Here is a 21,061-nt window from a genome sequence, read left to right as displayed (position 1 = left end):
GCCCGCTTGTGTCTAAGCAAGTTTCCTTTATTCTTCTGTCCCTTTCCCTACAAACCTGCCCTTTAAATAGAACTAACGTCTCTGTCTCCTGGAGAAACTCGCTGCGTGTGGCTGAAACGGGAGCTCTTCCCCAGAGTGAACCCAAGGACCCTGCACTCCAAACCCACTGACTCCAAAAACACAACAACAGTCACACGAGGGGTCAGCAGATTATTTCTGAAAGGACTGAGCCCCAAGTAACATGGGTTGTGGGTTTTTATAAAGCTTGGGCAGAACATCAGGCGGAAATGATACAGCTCCCATTCTTCCTTGTGACTTGGGCAAGGGAAAATCCCTGAGACGCCATCCCTCATGGGGGGGGGAAATGATGGGGGCCGAGTAATTAATGATAAAGTGAATCTGAAAACTAAGAAATTGTTTAAAACTGTGCACCATGACTTTTCCATACACAGGGTTTTTTTTTTTTTTTTTTTTTTTTATAGAGGCATGCTTTATTTATTTGTTTGCTTGTGTTTGTTTGTTTTGTTTATACATGCACTGGGTACAGTCAGAAGCGCGGGAGGGTGAGAGAATTCACCAGAGCGGGGAGCAGAGCAGGCAGAAGGACCGAAGTACACTGCTGAGGGGAGCAGCGGGCGGCAGGAGAGGTCTGCACGCCATGTGGGACCCTCCTCTGGTGGCCGGGGAGCAGCCGGGGATCGAACCGGCGCCGCAGAGGCCGCGCGCAGTTTCGCAACCCAGCGCTCAAACCGCTGCGCCACCGGGGAGGCCCTCCATACACAGGGTTTTATAGGCCAGTAGAGACAGGCAGAGTTCAAGGCTGAAAATAAAAAGCAGGGCAGGGAGACAAAGGTGACATGACAGAGCTCCTCATCCTGAGTGGCTCGTGTCTTAATTAGTGGGGCGGTAGGATGGTAGATGGGTTCAAGAGCCCCCCCCCACACACACAAAAGCCACACCCCTCCCAGGGGACCCCACCAACCTCCTGGAAAGGCCCCTGACTCCTGCCCACCAGGACAATGAAACCCCTTCCCTCCACCTTCAGGTCTTCCCTTAATCCCTTTGCTCTCCTTGGGGGTGGGGGAGAAAACACTTTCCCTCCACCTCCTGCACTCTTAGCTTACACCCCTGTGATGAAAGACAGTTACTAAGGAAAGAGCAGGGAGGGTCAGATCATGCACTAGACCAGGGCTTCTGACACCTGCCTGCACGTGGGCACTGCCCAGGGAGTTGGAAGGGGGGAGGGAGGAGGAGAAGATCATAATGGCTGTGGGGCTTTGGCAGCTTAGAGAGTTTGGAGACTGAGGGATTGAGCTTAGAAGTGGCTTCCCAAGACGCCAGGAGGCAGAGATCTGCATTGTTCCCGCACTTCTAGTCTCTGGTGACTTTGCCCCTGACCTGGTGCAGAGGAGGGGGAGCAGGAGAGGCTCCTTGGAGTCTCCTCAGGAGCTGGGGGAGGCCTTGCTCTGTGGAGGGAGCAGGGGCAGTGATCGGGGGCTGCTGGGGTTGGGCCCCTCCCAACTACTCAGAGCTGGTTCCTGGGACTTTGGGATCCTAAATTCAGGCTCTTGTAGCTTTGTCCATTTTTTCTCCCCTGCACAGACCTCCGGACCCTGGGTCCCGAGTCTTTGTTTTCCTCCCTCCACCTTTTTTTTTTTGTTGTTCTGTTTTTTCTTTCCTTAGAGGGGCTGCGGGAGGGGCAGGAAATGCTGGGAAAACAGTTGAGAGGCAGCCGGAGGGCTGGTCGTGGGCAGCCAAGGTCCTGCCCTTGCTGGCCCCGCCCTGTCTCCTCCTAAGGCGTTGGTGTTCAGCCCTCAGTGTTCAGCCCTCTGTGCCTTCAGCTGCCTATGCCACTTTTCTGTCTAAGATTTTTCAGATACTTTTTCTGTGGTTTGTTTCTTATGACTTTCCTGTGGGTGGTTTTTGTGACTTCTGTGGTTTTTTCTGTTATGACTTTTCTGTGGTGTGAATTTTCAGACTTTTTCTCTACTTTAAGGGTTACTTCTATAGTTTTCTGACTTCCTGTGGGGTGTGTCCTCCGGGCTCTCCCGGCCCCTGTGTGGCGCTCTTGGCTCCTCTGATTGGTGGCGCTGCTGGTGGGCGAGCACTGGCGCCTGTTCTGGGCGGGGGACTAGGGTTCCAGATCTGCAGATGCTTCTGCCGGTGTCACCCAGAGTGGTCACGCAAAATGTCCAGGTGGGCGCGCTTCTGGCTGCCGGTGCTTCGGGGGGCGGCGGGTCTGGTCGCCGGCGCCTCCGGAGGCCAATGCAGGATGGGGCCGTGGCCAGTTCTGCTTCTGGCTGCCCTTGTCCCCGCCGTAGCCCTGGGGGCAGGTGAGTGGGGGTCGTTGGTCCTGGGGGGGCAGGAGCCTGGGCCGTTCCGGGGTCCCAGAGGGGTCCCCTGGCTGTCTTGGGGACCCTCTCAGGAGGGCCGTGGCCTTTGGGATGTTCTTGAGGAAGGTCATGGGTGATTTGGTTGGTTGCATGCCCTCCTGATACATTGGTGTATATTTTTTTGATGCATTGACTTTATTTAAGCAGTGAAGTTGTGGCCTGCATGCGGGCCATGCCCCGCCCTCCCAGGCTGCCTTAACAGTCTCTCAGTTCTTTTCTGTCCTGCATGTGGACCCCTCCTACTCCATTACGCCCCCCACCCCCCACCCCCCCACCTTTCGGGTCTCACCTGCTGCCCCCCTCCGTGCTGCTCCCCCTCCCTGACACTCTCACCTTCCTGCCACCTTCCATTTCTCTGTTTCCCCTCCTTCCAGCTGCCCCCCTTTCCAGCTATCCCCCATCCCTGCTGCCCCCCTCCCTGCTGTCCCTCCTCTCTGTGTTCTAGGGTGTCGTCCTCTTCTTCACTCATTTTTTTCCTCCCTCCTGCACCATTGCCTGCCAGGAGCCTTCACCTGATGGATCCTACCTCCCCCATTTTACTAAGCCCTGCTTTCTGAGGTGTTTTTTGCTTCAGGTATCTCCCTCCATGCTAGTCCTGCCTGCACCCCTTCATCCAGCAGAGCCTGGGAGCTCAGTATCTTTGCCTTGACTGCAGGCACAGCCCCTGGGCACAGACCTACCCTGTCTTCTGGCCTCAGCTCCCGCCTCCAGCCAGTGCAGCTCCTGCTCCTGGGCCCTCACTCGGGCCCTTCCCTGCCCATCCTGTCCTCACCCAGACCCTCCTCTCTGGTCAGCAACCAGTTGTTCCCCCCCCCCCCCCTCAACGCAGGCCCTGCTCATCTTTCTCCCCAGTCCTGGCCCTCAGCACCAATCTCCCAGCTGCCCTTTCTCTTACAACCTCTGCCCTTCCCAGACCTGAGAGCTCCTCTTGATGTTGTTCCTCTAGCCTTCACCCCTTTGGGTTCCTTGACCCCAGTGGGCTCTCGCTCCTCACACCACAGATCTGCCACCCTGTGCAGCCTTTCCCTGCCAAGGGCCTTCACCCACCCGCTGCCTGATGGCTGCAACCCCCCTTTGTGGAGGGGCCTCATCGCCGCCTGCATCAGCACCAGACTGCACCTCTCCCCTCCTGTGCCCTGGCCACCTGCTGGGCATTGAAGTTCTGCTCTCCCTGGACCCACGGGCTGACTCCCAGTCCCTGCACCTGCCTCTCCCTGGGCCCCAGGCAGGTTTCATCCACCTCCCCAACCTGTTCTTGAGGAACCACAGCCCCGCCTGGCTCATGTCGCCCTCCCCGCCCCACACCACAGCTGAAGTGACCTCTGACTCCTGCCCTAGACCCCTCCCTACTCTCTGATAAGACCCCGCAGTTCTCTTAGGGACCCGGTGCCCCCTCTCTGGCCTCTGACGCCATGTTTCCCCTCTCCATTTCTTTTCTACCCTCAACACTCTCCTTCCTTTTCTTTTTTCTCCTTCCTTTTCTTAGATTTATTTTCTTACCTAGCTGTTAACTTTTGATCAGAATTTGATTTCCCCTCTCAGGTGCAGTCCCCTTGGTCCATCGCCCCGTCCCTGTGCTCTCCCTCCCCAAGTGGCCCCTCCCTGCCCCTCCCTGGGCCCTCTCCTTCCTTCTCCTTGCCTGGTGTCCTGGACTGCGAATCCTCCTCCTGTCCCTACGAACACAGCCCTGTCTGCAGCCCCCAGGCCTCCAGGGCTCAGGACGCGCAGCCTTGGGTGACTCTGAAGCTCAGGTAGCTCCTACCTGCCTCACTGAGGATTTCTCCCCCCAGGACCCCACAGGCTTCAGTATGAGCTCACGGGGACCCAGGATGCAACACTGTACTCGCAATTCGTTGCCAAGGAATACTTGGACCATCAGCTCATCCTGCGCTACAGCGGTGGGAACAACAGGCCCGAGACCCCAGGCCTGCTGGCACGAGTTATCCTGGGAGCTGAGCCGGAGGACACAGTGACCAGTGGCTTCACAGAGGACAGGAGGGGCCTCCTGATGAAGCTGGCAGATATCAGGGAAAAGCAGAGCCAGAGTGGAGGTGAGAGGGGCAAGCATGGGGGCCTTTCCCAGGACAGTTAGGGCAGCCGATGGGGCCTGTCTCTTTCCACTGGATTTGCTGTGGGGGGTTGAGAAGGGGGGTGTGTGGATTTCAGCACAGAGGTGATGTCTCTTCAGCCAGCACAGGGAGAGGTGGGGAGAGTGAGGGGGTGGGGGTGTGAGTTTCTCCCGTGGGGGAGCAGAGGGACACGGGACTGGGGGAGTCACCACTGGGTCTGTGTTGGGGGTAGGCTCCCGTTCCCTCCAGGAGGTTCGGGGCTGTGAGATCCAGGAAGACACTACCAGGGCCTTCAGGCGCTTCTTCTATAATGGGGAGCCCTTCCTCTTCTATAACGAGACGACTCATGAATGGGAAGCACCCCAGTCCTTGGTTCATCCCTTGGCTGTGGAAGTCAAGAAATCCTGGGACACAGACAGGATGGAAACCAGAATTCCTGGACCCTTGTGCGTGGTGACGTTTGTGGAAAACTGCGGAGATACCGGGAATCCTGGAAGGCCTTCACTAAGAGAACAGGTGAGACTCTGGGCACCCCATAACCCCTAGCCCGTCTCTCGCTCTGCCCAAGGGTCCCTCTGTACTATGGGCTGCCTGAATGGTCTTGGGGTATGGTGTCGTGAGGTGCCTGCGCTGTTATGGCCCCTGGGTGAAGACATGAGGCGGGGAGGGCATCGACTCTAGGAGCTACAGAGCACTGAGCTGGAGCGTGGGGGTCAGGAAGGAGGGGATGACCTCAGGCTGGACGTCACCCGCTAGCTCCCAGCCTGTCAATCCCTCCTGGTCACCCCCTCCCCCCCGTGCAGGCGACCACCCCTCCTGTCCCTCTCCTCCGCTTCAGCATGTGGGTCCCAGGCCATCCTCCCACCAGCCTGAAGAGCTGGGCCCCAGGGTGTAGAACCACCTGGGGAAGGCCGGGCTCGGTGATTGAGGTGGGGAAGAGCAACTTCGGTCTCTCCTTCTCTCTGTCTCCCTCACTGGGGAGCAGGGTTTGGCCTTGTGTTTCACTGACTCTGTGCTTTCTTCCTGGTGCCCCCAGCTGTGAATGCCACCTGCAGCCTGTACTCAGAGGGCATGGTCAACGTGACCTGCTGGGCATCCGGCTTCTCTCCCTGGAATATCTCACCGGTTTGGCTGCAGGACGATGAGCCTCTGAGCCTAGATGCCCAGCTTCCTGGGGGTGTCCTGCGTGATGAGACTGGGACCTATTGGGCCTGGGTGGCCCTAAGGATTCCCCAAGGAGAGGAGCAGAGGGTCACCTGCTCCGTGGAACATTACTGGAATTGCACTGTGACCTGTGGTGAGCCTGGGGTGACCTGTGGGGGTTGGACCCTGCAGGCCAGGGGCCAGGATGGGGGTGGAGAGCAGGCGTTGGCTCTGGGTGCCCAGGTTAAAATAAGACCTTTTCTAGGAAAGGTGCAGGTGCATCAGCGTCCATGGCCAGCTATTTATTGGTGTATCGCTGTCGCTGCTGCTGTCACTGTCCTTGTTGCTGCTGTCCTTCTTCATAATTTTGGCTCAGGAAGACATCAGCTGGGGAACATCAGGTGAGATACGGGCTGTGGGTGGTGAGGGAGGGGCTCTTCTGCCTGTGACCAGGGTGTCATGTCTCCCACTCTGCAGCTAGGAGAGGAATGACTGGCCTCTGTAACAGGAGCTGGAAGTGGGGTCCTTGTGATGGGTTTGGGGGCCACCTCTGTACCCTTAACCCTGCCCAGAGCCAGGGCTGTGAGTGTGCAGCCTGGCTCTCCCTCCGGGGAGGTGTATGGGAAGTCAGAGGCCGTGTCCCCTGCTCAGTCTCCTCAGGCTTGTCCCTGCTCTCAGGCTCCCCAGGGCTTGTGGGGGTGTGTGGGAACCATGGGCACATTGGGGGTGGGGCTGGGTGATCCTTGACTCGGGCTAACAAGCAATAAGAGCATCTGTGACCTAGTGGGAGGATTAAACTCTATGGAGAGAGGGCTCTGAGCCCCACAGCAAGGGGCTAGGTGGGCAGGTCTGTGGGTCTCCTGCTCATCTGCCTGACACCCCTTTCCCTTGGGTCAGAATGTTGCTGCTTTTGTCATTGAGACTTGGGTGCAAGAATATGAAAGTCATGAGCTAATTTCCCAATTTCCTTCTTTGAACTTTGAAGTCCAAAGCAGATGCTTATGACTGTTCATTGGTTAGCCTTCATAGGGTTTCCTCCACTGCCGGGTCTTGTGATGTGTATACAGTAAACAGGAGTTCTCTGGGGAGCTCCCTGTTTAAGAGGGTTCCAGATGGGAGGTGGGGGATGGTGACACTTGACAGTCCAGGGTCAGAGGACAGACATAGCCTCAGGCTAGGGGTCTCCAGAGACCCTCACTGCACTGAGAAGCAGACCCCCTAAGGCTGTGAGCCAGTGCCTGGACAGGAGGGAGGGCCTGGGAGCCTCAGCCAGGCAGCAGCATGGGGTGGAGCTCAGACTCCAGGCACCAGGGCCAAGTGTGGCCTGAGATCCTGAGGGGCTGCGAGCCTCTGGGCAGGGCTGACCTGTGTGATGTGCTCCAGGGTCCATTAGCCACCTAACTCGTCACCTGAGATGCCGATGGCCATGCAGTTAGGAGCTGCTGGTCAGGCCTGGGGCAGGAGCAGGCTGAGCTGCAGGAGAGGTCAGGTGTGTGGGGCTGGGAAGGGAGCAGGCAGAGGCCCTGGGGTGTAGGTGGCTGTGAGGAGAGGAGTCTGGGAGCTGAGGAGAGGAGTTCCCAGGTGTGAGCACCCCCAGGCCTGGAGGCCAGGGCTGACCTCTCTCTCAGGGACCCTGGCACTGATAGGGGAAGACCAGGCTGGAGAGGGGGGCATTGGGTTTCTGCTTCTGGATCTGGTCCTTCAGTCTGACCCTTTCAAGCTCTCACCTGGTGGTGGTGCTGGGCGCAGGGACAAGTGATGTTGTGGTGGAGTCAGGAGCAACCAAAGGGGAATTCCCGAAGGAACAGAAGACAGTAATCTGCAACCATGAGCTTTTACTGGTGTCTCTTTCCCAGGACCCAGTAGTCTGCAAGACCTGAGCCAAGTGGTGACAACGGACCTTCACGCAATTGGGCCTCAGGGTTCTCAGCCTCTGTTGTGAGCGCCTGAGTCCATGGACTCAACTGCGGGCTCTTAGCATCTGCACATCCGCCTGGACTCACTGCCCGCGCTCCTCTCACCAGCATTTTCTCTTGGTGCCTCCCTTTTCTCATCTGAATTAGATAACAGCATTCTTTGTAATTGTCTTTCCTCTGGTACCTTTTGAGGGTTCTCACACCAACTTTCCTTTGTGCTCTGCCACTTTGTATCTCTGTGCAGCTCATGTAATATATGTATATAGTGTGTGTGTGTGTGTGTATATATATATATATATATGTATGTGTGTGTGTGTGTGTATACCTGTAGATTCCTTTGTACAGTATTTTACATTTTATATTATAAATCTTTGAACATACATATCTGTTGTGTGTATTATTTCATGAGGCTGGAAGGGATAGTATGAGGTTGTGGGGAGATGGAGAGGTAGATAGAGCACTAACATATCCCCAGCTCCCGCTCCCCAGCTCCCAGTCCTGCCAGACTCACAGGAAAGCACAAAGGGCTGGAGAGGCTGGAATGGGGCGCCTGGGGCCAATGCTCAGGGGCTGAGCCTGGAGGAATCTGCCCCGATGGTGGGAGCTCAAGTGATGGAGCAGAGCTGATCTCAGGAGGAGACAGGGACACTGCATTGGGGTGACCTTGTGACAGGGTAATCCCCAGGGTTACACGCCTGCCGGGAAGGAGGTTGGGGTTGAGCAGGGAGGAGAAGCTAGAGAAGACCAGGAGAAGGCAGGAAGGGGAGCATGAGGAGGACTTGGACAAGGGACAGGGGCAGAGACATGTGAAGAAGCTGCACTTACTCCTTGGCCTTGGCTCTACCAGCAATGGGGACATGGCAGGAGACACTTGAGATAGAAACGTGGGTGAGAGGCGTGGGGAGGCAGCCTTTACTTGATTCAGTTTTGATTTTTTTCTCCTTTCCTTGAAGACTTGCCTGGCCCCTTCCACCCCTTTCCCTTTCCTATAGTTCCACACCAGAAGGTGCCAGAGACTTGTGGCAAGATTTTGGGCCTCAGCAGTCCTGTTTTCAACCCATCTTGTTTGGGCATTTACCTGTGAGGGGATGGGTGATTTTGCGTGTTTGATTTGGAAACTCTTCTTTACTTCTTTCTGTTCCACACTAATTGTACTAAATTTCCTCTGCAGGGAAGGTCTCATGCACTAGGTTATGATTTGTGTTGATGAGGCAGATGGCAGAAGTCATTTAGCAGGCAGATTTGGTGGTTCCTGGGGTGCCCCTCCCCCTGCCCTGTGACAGCCACACCATGCAGAACAGGGACCAGTCCGCTGGATGAAGTGGCTTCTGGGCATGTGAGGACTGAGTGGAGGGGAAAAGAAGTGAACAGGGATGTGGAGGAGCACACACAGCCCCAGCATCTCCCCGCTAGTTCTGTAGGTTTCTGCAAGAGGGACATTTCTGCAAGGGAGATGAGAGGTTCTCCATCTGAGAATCAGTGCTTTCTCACTTCAGGGGTACACACAGACAGTTGGTACTCTTCTTGGTCAGGAATGACCGCTGTGCTGGTTAAACACTGATGACAGCACTGGGGTGGGGGGCACCACCCACAAACCTAACATTAGAGGGGAGCCCAGTGGGCAGCAAGACCTGCCTGGAAGGAAGAGGAGGATGATGTTCCCCTTACCTTGTTTCACAGGGTGAACAGCAAGGAAATTGGAAAAGAGAATTCAGTGATACATCTTTTCAGATTGTGTGTGTTGACATATTTTTCATGTTTTTATTCAGGGTTGATGTCATTCAGCATTCAGGCTTGCATTCTGGTATTTTTGCATTTTAGCTACCTGCAAGTGTCCTTTGTACTCAGTTGTCATTAAGTAAACTTCATACTCAGGCAACTTTTTGCTTTTATTCGAATCAGTCACAACTGTCAGTAATTAAGATGCAAATATTTGTGTAAGATTTCTCTTGAAATTGACACCCTTGTAGTCCTCTTCTCAGCTTTTGCCTTCCTCCAGGTAACTATTTTCAATATTTTAGATGATTCTGTTGGCTTTTTACTCTCATATACCTAAATTCCATGTCTTTAGCACTGCTGCTTGATTTTATGGTTGTGGCATCCATCTGTGACTGATGTGATTGTTAATAGTAGATACTGTTTTTTTTTCTTTTATTCTTCCCATTCCTTCATAGAGTGATTATATTTAGTTGAGTGATTCAGTATTTTCTTTTCCATGACTAGTGCTCTCATATGTAAATATTAGTCCTTGTAGCTGCTGCATAACTTTCTCTTCTCCCTGGAGTTCATAATTGCCTTTGATTTTGTCTGATATTTTCTATGTAGTTCGCAATTTGACTTGGTATTTATTCTATTGTATGACTTTTTTTTTTTTTAAAGACTTATTTATTATTTATGCATACAAGAACTGGGATCTAAGTCACAGTTGTGGGGGCTGAGAGGATTCACCAGAGAGAGAATGGGGAACAGAACATGCAGACTAACTGAAATACACTGCTGAGGGGAGCAGTGAGCTAGTCAGGAGAGGTCTTCTGTGCCATGTGAGTGACTTCCCAGGCTGAGTTCAAACTCATGCTGTAGTGGCTACAGATAGCTTCATAGTGCCGCATTTTAACCCCTTGTGCCACCAGGGAGGCCCCTGAAGCTTTGTATTTGGACCAAAATCAAAGCAGAAAACAGAAAAATAATTCCAGGGTGTTCCTGCTGGCACAAAGGGTTAACATCATCACTCTGAAGCTATCTGAAGCCACTGTAGCAGGAGTTCCATCCCCAGCCAGGGAGGTGACCGACATGGTGCAGCAGCCCTCTCCTCTTTTGCCCACTGCTCCCCTCAGCAGTGTTTTTCAGTCAATTCGCCTGTTCTGTTCCCCTCTCTGTCTCTGGTGAATCCTCTCACCCCAACACCTCTGGACTGCACCCCAGCTCTTGTGCATAAATAAATAAATCTTTAAATTAAAAAAAAAGAAAAATAACTCCAAAAGCAAAAAGATTAAGTGAAGTAAACAAACAAAACACTCGAAGAACCTGAACAGAAAGATTTTTTTACCTTAAAATAAAAAGCTGTGTAAGAAATTTATTATTTCTTGAACAAAGATTATTCACTACCATTTTAATTCAGTATGCTTCCTTTTAACTGCGTTAATTTCCATTACACATTTGTGTCTCATCGTTAAAAAGCAACATGAGACATGATAAATGTACAGTGACATTTGTTTAGTAAAGGAAATCAGCCAAATCTGGTGTAATTGGAAAGCCCAAAGTCTAAGGAATTTTAGGGGAGGGGAGCAATGTCTGCAGGTCCAGCAGGCTGAGTGCGCCCTCTAGTGTCCAGGTGGACACAGGTCCCAACAATAGAAAATTAATCACCAGGGTAGGTCTGGAATGCTAGGACCCCATTGACAGCATGGCTGTCACCCACAGCTGGAGGGATGAACCCGTTCTCACTCAGTCCCCTGCTGTGCTGGGTGTGGGTGACGTGTGGTCTGACCTTGGGTGGCTCTGCCTGCTTGTGTGGAGCCTCTGTTGGTGTGACTTGTACCCGGGGGCTTTCCCAGGAGGTTGAATGTCCTTTAAGTGTCCAGGGCAACATTTTTAGAGAATCCAGGCCAGGTGCTCAGAATCCCAGGGACTTCCTCTGAAAGGATGCACCCCACTCTTTCAGGAGTGTTGGGGGTCACAATCAGATGATAATCAGTAATCTGTAGATGGATGGTTTTCCTAGTGTTGCATTCATTGCTCAGCCAACTCCTACAGCAGGGGTGGATTAAGAATTCATTTCTTCCCTTAGAAGAAGTTAAAAGCTGCTCAATCTCAGACAATTCTAGACTGTATAGAAGCAGGAAGCTGGAGCCTGTAGCAGCAGCATCTCCATAAAGGTGGAGGGACCATGTTCCCTGCCCCACATGTGCGGCCGCCTTGGACTAGCCACTGGGAACAAGGGGGAGCTGAGCCCCAGGTGAGGCTCTACAGCAGGGCCCTCAGGCAGGCTAGGAGAGGATGAGGAAGGAAAGAGACAGCTCTTCTCCTGCTCCCTTGCTAGCACCCTGGCTCTCCTGGGCAGAACATGAGGAAGGAGACAGGTGGAGGAATGACATGTGAGTGAGACACGGGGGAGGACAATGGCAGCCCTTATCTTCATGTGGCGTCTCCTTTTGTCTCAACTTTCTGGAACTGCTTTAGGACCCTTTGGCTTGGCTTCCCTGCAGAAGTTGTGGCAAGATTTCAGACCTCAGTGGCCCCACTTGATCTGACCCATTTACCCAGGAGGGGACTGATCATTTGGGGTGTTTTCTTGGGAAACTCTTCTGCTTTCTTCCCTGTCTGTGACACTAATTCTATTATTAAAGTTCTTTTACACTAAAAGTCTATTTTGCCTTTGTGAGCATGGATGACTGAACCCTTTAGAGGGTATATGTTTGGGGGCCTCGGGGTGCCCCTCTGTCACACGCTAAGAAAACTCACCCGTTGTCTCCACTGGGTGACCACGGGGAACCCTTTGATGGGTTCAGAGACACTTGCCCATGTGATGGGCCCCCGCAGCTATGCTTCGTAGCCCTGGTCCCCACGGTGTTCTATGGCCACGAGTCTGTGTGGTCTACACAGCTGAGGACACACTGTGAAGTCTTTTGAATCCTCTTTTGAAAATGGTTGTGATTAGCAATAAACAACCTCATGGAAGAGTCCCACCTTTTCTGAAACACTCCTTTTTTTTTGAAAGACCATTTTATTTTATGCATAAATGCATTTATTTATTTTCTTCAATCTTTGTTAACTTTTCTGCAGTATTTGATTTCTCCTCTCCGGTCTAGTCCCTGTGGTTCTCCCACCACAGCCCCCTGATCCATCTCCACAGTCCCCTGTGCTCTTCCCTCTGCTATTTTGACCCTGCCCCCTCCAGTTCCCTGCTGCAGCCTCAGATCTGTGGTCAGCTTGCAAAGTTTTGTCTTTCTCCTGACCCTTTGTTTGTTTTCTCCATATTACACATGTTAGTGAAACCATCTGATATCTTTTTCCTTCTGAGCGTGATCCCTTCCAGCTCCATCCATGTCGCTGTAAATGACATGAGTTTTATGTTTTGTGATCACTGAGTGGTATTCCGTTGTGTTTATAGACCACATCCTCCTGATCCCTTCATCTGTTTTGGGGTATTCGGGTTGTTTCCATATCTCAGCTGTTGTAAATAATGCTGCAATAAATGTAGGAATGCACGTTTCCTTTTGATGTAGTGTTTTTGTGTCCTCTGGGAAGTTTCCTAGGAATGGAATCGCTGGGTCACTTGGTAAATCCTATTCTTAAATGCTTTTGCCAGCCGCATTTTATTTGTTAACGAGAATATAACTACTTCTCTGTGTCTTTTTAATCACTGTAATAATGAGTAATTAATATTCTTTTATCTGAGTATCTTTCTATACTTTTTAAAACCATAGATTTCTTGAATAGAAATTACTAGAATGTTTTAAACATTGCTTGAACTTTTAAGGTTTTGTCACACATGTTGTCAAATTGCTTTTCCAAGGCATTATATGATTTATATTCATTCATTCCACCATGCAACTGAGCAGCCACACATTACTGGGGTCTGTCCTGCATGCTGGGAACATAAGGGGTGCCCAGGCGACTAGCCCCCTGCTGTAAAGAGAATATACTTCAAGGAGACACACAAACAACACCAAAACCACTATTCTGACATGAGTGACCACTGATTCTGTGGGGGAGCATATTCCGGGCTATAGAATGATGGGCGGGGGGTGGGCAAGGTGTATATTTCAGATAGTTTTGTTGGACACAGATGAGATTGTGACTACAGGGCACTTGGGCAGAGACCTGAACTGCGAGGACGTCATGTGGGGCCCAAGAAGGGGGTGCAGCGGGGGTTATAGCAGGGTGGGAGCCTGAGACAGCCCTGGCACAGAGGTTGGTGTGAGTAGAGACACAATTGAGCCGGTTGAGAATGGTGGGGGAGTCTGCAGTCAGAGGGCCCCCATCACAGGGGCTTGCAGGCTGTGGAGAGGGGCTGGACTTTGAATATGCTCAGGAAGGGAGAACTGCTGAGTTCTCTGGGGATATGTTCTTATTCACAACCTAAGGGCCATTTGTGTGAGATGTGCTCATGGCAGCTGGACATCACGGACTCCAGGGAGCCTGGGCAAAGTCCTACTTTCCACCTGCAGTGGATGCCCTAGGATGAGCAGTACAGGTGAGGGGACTGTGTGGATTCAGTGCTGCCCATGTTTAAGGTGGTGTTGGCAGCGACCCAGTACAGACCCACGTATTTCTAGACTTGCCTTAATTCCACAGTGATTTGAGGTGACTGACCACACACACGATGTAATAAACAGAAACGAATTATTTAAAAATCAATGCAAGGAAAATATAGCTTCCAAATGGTTAGACTGGGGTGAAACTAGGCAATTGGAAATTTGAAATATTTGCGGAGATGGAGAGTTTACTGTTTACCCAGCCATGGATTTTAAAAAATTATATTTATTTTTTACATCATTGTTTCTTTTAAACAATATTTGCTTCCCCACCAATGCACCCATGCACCATCACCACAGTCCCCTGTGCTCCCCCCTGCCTCCCTCTGATCCTTCCCCCTCCTCCTCCCCTGCAGGATGTCTCTGGTTTATAATTGTTTTGTTGTGTTGTGTTTTGTATTGTTTGTTATTGTTTTTACACTGATGTCTTATTTAGTTTCCCTATATTTATTCTATAAGTGAAATCATCCGATATTTTTCTTTTTCCTTCTGACTTATTTCACTGAGCATAATTCCTCCTACCTCCATCCATGTTGCCACAAATGGCATGAGTTTATCTTTTTTGATTGCTACATAGTATTCCATTGCGTATATACACCGCATCTTCTTGACCCAGTCATCTATTTTGGGGCATTTTTGTTGTTGTTCCAATTTTACCTATTATAAATAGTGCTGCAATAAACATAGGTGTACAGGTGTTCTTTTGAATCGATGTTTTTTTTTTAAAAGTTTATTTATACAAGAACTGGGGTACAGGCCAGACGCGCAGGAGGATGAGCGCATTCACCAGAGACAGAGCAGGGAACAGACAGGCAGACTGACGAAACACACTGCTGAGGGGAGCAGCAGTTGAGACAGGAGAGGTCTGCTGCACCATGTGGGACCCTTGCTGGCTAGCCGGGATAGAACCTGTGCTGCAGAGGCTGCAGACAGCTTCATAGCGCTGCGCTCAACTGCCTGTGCCACCAGGGGAGGCCCGAATCAATGTTTTGTGTCCTTTGGTTAGATCCCTAGGAGTGGAATTGCTGGGGCACATGGTAGCTCCATTTTTTAGTAGACTGAGGAAGCTCCAGACAGATTTCCATAGTGGTTGGACCAGTTTTCACTCCCACCAGCAATGTAGTAGAGTTCCTTTTTCTCCGCATCTGTTCCTACCCGCGGGATTCGTAGGCACGAAAAGAGAAGGGCTGAGGATGAAATGAGGGGCTTGAGACAACTTGACGCTAGCGCATGCTTCTTTATTTTTCCTTTACCTTCTCTTACTTTTCCATGTCTTTCTTTTCCTGTCTTTCTACCTTCCCTGGCCTTCTCTCTGCTTCTCTCGCAGCACTCTCCTCTCTCGTGGTTCTCCTCTTAAATCTCTTTCTTATCCCCTCTCTCTCCTGCGTTCTCCTCTTATATCCTGGTAGCTCCTACCCCTGTACCTCCACAGTCTCATGTGATTTACGGGAAAAACCTGTGGTTCTCCGAAAGCGAAACGGTAAAGCGAAACTTAACTCATGGCATGCATACACAACACGCGGCATGCTCTGTTCGGCGCCGGACACGCATCCTCGCCAGCTTTGGTTGTTGCTAGTTTTTTTGATGTGTGCCATTCTTACAGCCATGGATTTTATTGTTTTAAAATTCTACGATTCCTGAGCCAGGAGGTGGGGTGACTGCTCAGGTTAGTCCCTTGTTTCTTGCTTTAGGAAGAGTTTAGAGTCTACAATTAGAATCAAAGCAAATTAGTGGTCAGATGTTCAAAGATGGAGTCAACATCTTTATCATCAGTGATAAGGAGATTCTACATTTCTCCTGGAAATGGCCTCACTGCACTGCTGGGGGAGAGGGTCTCTCTGGGCCTAATAGTGTGGTTCTTTCTTTCTGTTACAGGGCAGCCCGGATACAAAACGGGGTGCCTGACTGTAGGTCCTCACCCACGCGCTTATAAGGACTTATCAATGCTCTACTGCAGGCACACACGAAAGGTTAATAAAAGGTTTATTTACAAGGGAAGGGCAAATGAAGAAATGTACAGCTCAGGGAGAAAAATGGGAGACAAAGTTTTAAATGCGTCCTACCCGATCCGCTGATCTGGAATCCCAAATGGCACTCTGAGAGCTGGCCGCGAGCCAGGAGCCGTGAAGCCAGGAGGTGAGCGACAGAGCAAGAGACCCCAAGACCCACATGTCTGGTTTTTTATACCCAACCTGGCTGCTTAACTCCACCCTCAGGTCCCAGCCACCCTCCCTTTGGTGGTGACCGGATTTGTCTTTCCCAATGTCCTGATGACTTTGGTCTGGAGTGGGGGTGGAGTCCACAAAGCCGCATGGAATTAGCTCAGGACATCCTTTCCCCCAACACATCTACTGAAATACACTGTTGAGGGGAACAGCAAGCGAGATAGTTTTGCTGCTCCATGTGGCTTAGCTCTCTCTGGCCATGAATAACTCATGCTACAGTAGCTGACAACAGCATCATAGTTCTATGGCTTAACCCTTGCATCAGAAAGGCTTACAAAACATATTTTAAAAAAAAAAAATTGGAAGAAATTCATAATTTTTAAAAATATTTATTTATTTACACAAGCACTGGGTACAGTCAGAAGCGCGGGAGGGTGAGAGAATTCACCAGAGCCAGAGCGGGGAACAGAACAGGCAGACTAACAAAATACACTGCTGAGGGGAGCAGCGGTGTGGGCAGGAGGTTCTGTGCGCCATGTGGGACCCTCGCCGAGGGCCAGGGATCAAACCGGCGCAGCTTCACAGCCCAGCGCTCAACCACTGCGCCACCAGGGGAGACCCAAAATTCGTAACGTTTTGACAGTGATATCTCCAGGGGGTGATAACTTGGTGAGTTACACTTGTGTGAAATGTGGTATTTTATCTCTTAATGTAAATTTGTATTTCATGGGGAGGGAGTGAGGGAGAGACAATTTCGGGTGGAAAACATGAAGCTGGTGTGCTAAACTCCAACAGGTGTTGAAAAACCAAAATGTTCACAAAAATTCAATACCAGACCCTTTCTCTTTGAAGACAATCCTTCACATTTTAATAGCATTGAATCTTTCTTAGGTGCTTTAGACACAAATTAATCAAATATTTATATAAGGAGCAGGTATAATGAAGAGAATGAGTTGTGGGCAGGCAGGACAGTGCCTGGCTTACACTCAGACCAACTTTAAAAACCCAAGTTGTAACATTGTCCTTGGCTTATAGACAGTTTCAGGCCAAATCGTGTTCCTTGAAGATCAGTTTGCCAATGCAAAAGCTTGAAGGATTTCAAAGCAAGTCTGAAGAATGATACTTTCTGATGTAAGGAATTTCCAGAATGTTGGGCAAGGGCAGTGTCTGTGAGGCCCTCCAGCCCATCTGGGCAGAGAGAGCTTCCTCATGTGGAGCACAGAGAAACTGCACTCCCCAGTCTGAGGCTCAAAAGGGCTTCCAGGCCACAGTGGCAGCTGTGTTCTCTCTGCTCCTGTGAAGGGTGGGGCAGCAGCAGGGAGCTGAGGAAACACAAAAAAGGCCTAGAAAGGCCTCCCCACTGGGAGGCCGGCGAGAGACAAAGTTTTAAATGAGTACTACCCGATCCGCTGATCTGAAATCCCAAATGGCACTCTGAGAGCTGGCCGCAAGCCAGGAGCCGTGAAGCCAGGAGGCGAGCGACAGAGCGAGAGACCCCAAGGCCCATGTGTTTGGTTTTTTATACCCAACCTGGCTGCTTAACTCCACCCTCAGGTCCCAGCCACCTTCCCTTTGGTGGTGATGGGATTTGTCTTTCCCAATGTCCTGATGACTTTGGTCTGGAGTCGGGGTGGAGTCCACAAAGCCTGTATAGGATTAACTCAGAACATCCTTTCCCCCTAACAATTCCCCCCCTTTCACTTTTTGCCACCATTTCCATGGTGATGCAGATCAATATATGGATGCTGGGATATTGTCTCAGATGAAAATTTTCCAAAGGTTCCAGTGTGAAGGAAACCAGTCCCTCCAGGTATTGTCCATTGTGGAAAGCAAAAGTCCTCCATTCCTGGAAAAACAGTTCATCAGTCCAAGCCAAAAAAAAAAAAAAGAAAACATCTGGAGGCATTAGCCAGAACACGACAGCAAATATGTCAAGATCACAGGGGAAAAAAATCTTAAAATGGTTTAACTCATATAAAAACAAATTCTCTCTCGATCCCAAATTTTTGAACAGCATGGCCAAAGTTTGGCAACTAAAGGTACTTTTAAGCCAAATTACCTATTTTTTGCATAAAATCACAGGGCAGAATAACTAAGCAGCAATTTTAGCTGGCTTTGTTGGAATACTCCATATAGGTTCAGAACGAACTGTTGACATCTGGTCCATGTAGCTTCAGGAACAAAGTTGGTTTCATCAGACTCCCACCTGGGCTTTCCTCTTCTCGAGGGTACCAGGGACCTTTCATTGCCTGGGCTGTCCAGTCCTGCCATGGAGGCAAGCTTCCTCACCTTCTTTGGCGGTCTCTGGGACCGCTACGAAAGCAAACAGGTTCTCCTCTTCTTGGTTGAGCTCTGTTTCACTTTCTGGAAGAACTCCACTCAAGGTCACACAATGAAACTTATGTCCAATTTTTTAGTTTAAGCAGACAAAATCCCTATGGAAGTTATGCAAAAAAAGACTCTGAGTAAGTAATAAAAGATTACTACCACTATTTTTATGCTGTGTTGGTATCAAGGGGAGAGAAAATGCAAACACAATTAGCTTTGCTGGAAAAAAAATTGGGTTGCTGGAAAAAAAATATTGCAAACCTTGCTGCTGCAGATCCTGGTCACCAAAACAAGAAAACTTTGTGGATTCAGAACAAAATGCAAAAAAATTACCAGTATTATGTCAAAGAAAACTTAGTAAATATCAGGTATATTTCCAAGTCTATTCAGTCCTTAGTAGGAAAGTTTTACTCTCAACAGTTCCATCAATAGGAATCTGTTGAGATCTTTTCTCCCTATATTTCCAGAAACAATTCTGTAGATATTAAACAATTGAAGTATACAATATTACAAGGTGACAATCACCATTGACAATTCACATTCATATCAGGTCAAGTGTTACCCGTTTTCCCAAGTGACAATGCTTCCCTTCTGGTTTTATTCTACTAGGTGAGCCAAATAGAACAAATTCATCTAATGCCTTTCCCAGGAGGAAAGGGAGAAACTTTGAGGAGTGTCTCAGGAGCTCTACTGAGATTCCACAAAATTTCCTTGCATCAGCCAAATGACAGGCTACAAAATTTGTACTTGAATTTAGATTTCTGGGAAGCTTTGCCATAAATATCAGAAAAATAACAGAAACAACAATGTTCAATCTCTATGAAGGCACCGGCTTAGTTCAGTAGTACAGTGTTGACAATGAAACCATAACCTTTGTGTTTCCTCATAACTGGAGATTCTTTTTTTTTTTTTTTTTTCCAATGTGTATGGGTACCATGTCTACCATTTGTCAACCACTGGAGGCCAAGACAAGGACACAAGGAAAGGACATACAGACATACAACATATAGACACAAAGAGCTCTTTAGTTACCATGTATCACGCGTGGGATATCTCATACAACTGCAGTTACACTCATAGGCCAAAGTAACAAAAACAAGCAGAGAAAAGAAAAAAAATCTCAAAGTTAAAAACAAAAAGTTAAAAAGAAATGCCAAAATCAAGATTGAACGCCTTTCTGTGTAAAAAAAAAAATACTGGCAGCATATGCGTGATCCTAGATGTTATTTCACGTCTCCTAAACTTTGAAAGGAAGAAGATTGGTTGGAGCATGTTAGTTTTCTCAGGGTTTCTTCAGAAAAAAGTGAGTCCTTGGGTATCCTGCAACAATAACTGGAAAAGAAGTCAGTAATATTCAAGTTTTTGTCTGTTTCTTAAACAAATATCTCAAGTCCTCAATGGGTTTCACAAGACTAATGGGACTTCGTCTCTGGGTCAGTTCCTCGTGGTTTTTTGATCTAGTGGAGCCCCTGGGCCCCCTATTCTGTATCTGAACCTTCTCCATGAACTATCATTTGTCTCCTCTCCTCTGCACTTGGCTCTAGATTCCTTCTACTCTGTCTGTATTCCCTCCTATCTTCACCTGAGGCTCTACCCTGTGCTGTCATTTGTCTCCTGTCCTCTGTACGGGGCTCTCGATTCCTTCTCTGTCTGTATTCCCTGTCATCATCTGAGCCTCTACTCTGTGCTAACATCTGTCTTCTTTCCTCTCTCCTCGTTCCTGGTTCTGTGTGCTCCTTCTATATTCCTCCTGTAACCCCTACGTGAATCATCATATCTTGGGGTTCTCTGTCTTCTATCCTGCCTTCTATAATATTGCGTCTGCCGCTTCCCTGTAATCTGGGCAACTGTATTTCCAATGTCCCTCTTCCCTACAGAAAGCACACTGATTTCTCCTAGGGGTTCACGTCTCTGTCCATTACAGGTTTCGGTCTCCTGTCCTCTCTATTATAATAAACCTAAATGCCAAGTCCACTACCTGGGACAGACTCATCCCTGTGACGCCGTCCACCTTAGCTAACTTTTTTTTTTATGTCTGGCACTATGGGTAATGAAAGCCATAGTGATCAGACGAGCATTTTCTGGGGCATCTGGGTTTATATCCGTGTGGTTAGTGTATGTTTGAATAATCCTCTCAAGGAACTCTGACGGATTCTCATTAGCCTCCTTGTTCGAGTTGTAATATTTTGTTAAAGTTTTTTGTTTGGGGATTCCCTGCTCCAGTCCTACCAATAAACATTTTTTTACAGCTCCAACATTGCCATCCCTCCATTGTTAGGGTCCCATCCAGGATCTTTCTCTGGGACAACAACCTCTGGCTCTGGGGACTGCCTATCCTGTTGGTGGAGACGGGTAGCCTCCTCCCTGGCTTTCCTGAATACCATCCTCTGCTCATCCAGAGTTAATAAAGTATGCAGCATGGACTGGTATCTGCCCAGTTAGGGCGGTGGGAGACGAAGAGAGAGGCAAACCTAGGAGCCTGCCGGTACGAGGGAACAGAGCTCCCCAATTTAGGAGGTCCGCAGTACTGAAAGGATGGTGCGACCAAAAGTACCCAGCAGGTCGCCCATGTTCATTCAAGCCACCCATTGGCATCTGGTGAAGGGGAGACTGGCCTGCCTCAGGGTGATCCTTCCTGCCAAAATGGTGCCGCGTCTAGTGTGGGGAGGAGACGCCATTTTAGTTTCCTCCCCGGAGGACAGTGGAGGCTGTGAAGCCTCAGGAGTCTGCACGGGAGGGGCCTCATCACATGGAAGAGGATTGTGTCCTGATGTATTTAAAGTATTTAAA

General features: G+C 49.7%; 1 protein-coding gene across 1 annotated transcript; it reads left to right on the top strand.

Annotated features, from left to right (window-relative positions):
- Positions 1 to 2,227: 2,227 nt before the first annotated feature.
- Positions 2,228 to 8,486, top strand: LOC119252135 (MHC class I polypeptide-related sequence A-like). Its single transcript, XM_054698579.1, has 6 exons — positions 2,228 to 2,333; positions 4,184 to 4,444; positions 4,695 to 4,978; positions 5,600 to 5,759; positions 5,871 to 6,006; positions 7,462 to 8,486. Exons 1-6 carry the CDS (start codon positions 2,273 to 2,275, stop codon positions 7,469 to 7,471), a joined length of 912 nt encoding a protein of 303 aa, XP_054554554.1. The 5' UTR covers positions 2,228 to 2,272; the 3' UTR covers positions 7,472 to 8,486.
- Positions 8,487 to 21,061: the final 12,575 nt, after the last annotated feature.

The sequence above is a fragment of the Talpa occidentalis genome, unplaced genomic scaffold (genome assembly GCF_014898055.3).
Source record: "Talpa occidentalis isolate TD23 unplaced genomic scaffold, MPIMG_talOcc4v2.1 talOcc4.2, whole genome shotgun sequence".
Lineage (NCBI taxonomy): Eukaryota > Metazoa > Chordata > Mammalia > Eulipotyphla > Talpidae > Talpa > Talpa occidentalis.
Note: the sequence above shows the minus strand (reverse complement) of the source record. Positions and strands in the feature narration are given on the sequence as shown.